Genomic DNA, 2500 nt, shown 5'->3' on the forward strand with positions numbered 1-2500 from the left:
ACCCACAGAATATCTCGGACACGTTTCGGTATTTGATGTACTGCTAAAAAGGCACATAAACATTTGATGTGCCTTTATCTAAGAGTCTTATGGCGTCCTAATCGTATATGCAAAACTTGTAACGCTCATATTACCCGGGAACAGGCGTATCTGAAAACATGATATATTGAATGTGACCGCGAGGAGTTTGGTGAGGAGAGAACCTTTTGACAATAATGATAATGAAAAGGACAGTATCGGTGATTATGAAGACTTGATATGATAACAATGATGGTAAAGGTGATGATGGATAATAACAGTGACGTATTAACGCAGCTAAAAGTAAGAAGTAATATCACTCTAATAGCACTAATCATTATAATTGTTTGTTATAAAGTGTCATTACGGCAATTGTAACAATAACAACAATGACTGTAATACAACAATAATTATGTTACAGCAGCATAAAGAAAAAACATAATATGGGAATAAGAAAGTCAATGATAATAACATCAAAATGTGATTATAATGTCAATAATAATTATATATACATATATATACATATATATATATACAGACAGCTATAAAGATATATATATGATATAAAGATATAGATATAATATAAATATATAGATACAGATATAAATATATTGATACAGATATATAATACATATATAAATATATATATATATATAGATAGATAGATAGATATGTATCATATATATACATACATATATATGTGTGTGTGTGTGTGTATGTGTGTGTATGTTTTTATATATGTATGTACATGTCTGTGTGTGTATGTGTGTGTGTATGTATATATGTATATATATATATATATATATATACATATATATATACATATATGTATATACATATAAGTATTTATTTTGATAAGTGCATACAGCTCCATAAATGTTTTTTAAATCAATAAATATGTTTTAGTCTGTAAAGCCATTATCAATAATAATGAGAGTACATGTCAATATTAATCATTTTAACTTCTCCAGCCTTTGTAAAATCACACAAGCTGTTAACATCTCACCATTAATACTCATTATTTCTTTATATTAACCAGGGCGAAGAGATAACACTTCGTTTTCTAGATTTCGATCTCTATCCGAAAAAATGCAACGACTTACTTGAGATCCAGACTTTGCAAGGCGAACGCGACGTCTATTGCGCATCGAAAATGATGGGCAAAGTCATGAAGTGAGTTTAAGGCAACATGGTCTTGTGATTGCTTGTTTTGACAATCGTTGTCTAGTTTGGGTATACGTGAACATGATGTAGGTTAGGTGATATTTCTATAACAAAATAGGTAAACTGTTTCAGGCTTTGTAAACAGTGGATTGTCACAGATGATACTACTGAATTTTTGTTGCATGTTTAATGTTCTTTATTTAGCAGTATTATTAATTTTTGATTCCCACTTTTCCAGATACAATGGGCCAATTTATATGAAATTCCGGTCTTCGAAACGTCGGGCGAATGTGAATAAAGGATTTAACTGCAAAGTTTCTATTAAGTCTTCAAAGAAGAGTTTGCCAAATATGTTATCAAAGTTTTATGAAGAGTAAAATATCCTAATCTTACTCTTTGTAAAACACATTTCAAGGACTTCAAATGACACACTCAAAAGTACTAGACACACTACTCCATCATGCATTCATTATCCAACAATAAAATAAGCACTGAACAAAATTACAAGATACAAGTACACATAAAAGAATAACATAGCAAAAAAAGAAGAAAAAAAAGAAAATAGAATAATGTCATTTTCATTAGTTAATCATATTTAGTCAAATATTTACAAGCACTTTTTTCTTTAGTTTTCGACTCACCTTTGTTTTGAACGTGTTAGAGAAATATAATCTCATTGTGAAAAAGATGCTTTAGGACGTAATGTTTATCCTGAATTCATTGGAATGATGCAACCCCATCTCTGTGTAACTAGCAATGGCACATCCTTGGAGCATTGTAACCTAAGTGAAAGCAATAAAATTTCTAAATTGGCCATAACATGTCCTTAGTGGCAATTTTCGTTTACTTCACCTTAATACAGATGAGGATTTGGATTACTACTGTACACAGATCATCACAGTGAAGCCGTACTGTGGTATTTCTCTAATAAGAGTCTCCTAATGCCGCTGGGAAAATGCGATGTTCCCTGCAGTATTGTTTTATGAAATAGATAGCTCCAGAAGTGCTCAGCAACCAAGGAGTCAATTAGGCGCCTGATTTTTCCCTTCCTTGAGTTTGGGGAATCTTTTTCTAATTCTCTCAATATCTAAGCTTTTTGTATTAACTTTGTGAACATTACAGTGACATTAATGACTTTAGGAATATTAGTATTATTAACAATGCTAATAGCAATATGAAATTGAATAACATATTTCCAAAAATCAAAGAAAGGGGTAAAAAGGTGGGATAGTTTAGCCTAATGACAGACTTCTTGATGACTGTCAGGTGTAAACACAATGAAGAAATCAATTCACTATGGGTGTAGCATGTGCGTACA

General features: G+C 31.0%; 1 protein-coding gene across 1 annotated transcript in view; it reads left to right on the forward strand.

The window, feature by feature from the left end:
* LOC125036570 (cubilin-like) overlaps positions 1-1996 on the forward strand; it is a 16215-nt gene extending 14219 nt beyond the window's left edge. The window contains exons 6-7 of the mRNA XM_047629280.1: positions 1058-1191; positions 1421-1996. Coding sequence (XP_047485236.1) covers positions 1058-1191; positions 1421-1559 — 273 coding nt within the window. The 3' untranslated portion in view covers positions 1560-1996. The remainder of the gene's footprint in view (positions 1-1057; positions 1192-1420) is intronic.
* Positions 1997-2500: the final 504 nt, after the last annotated feature.

The sequence above is a fragment of the Penaeus chinensis genome, chromosome 21 (assembly GCF_019202785.1).
Source record: "Penaeus chinensis breed Huanghai No. 1 chromosome 21, ASM1920278v2, whole genome shotgun sequence".
In the NCBI taxonomy this organism is placed as follows: domain Eukaryota; kingdom Metazoa; phylum Arthropoda; class Malacostraca; order Decapoda; family Penaeidae; genus Penaeus; species Penaeus chinensis.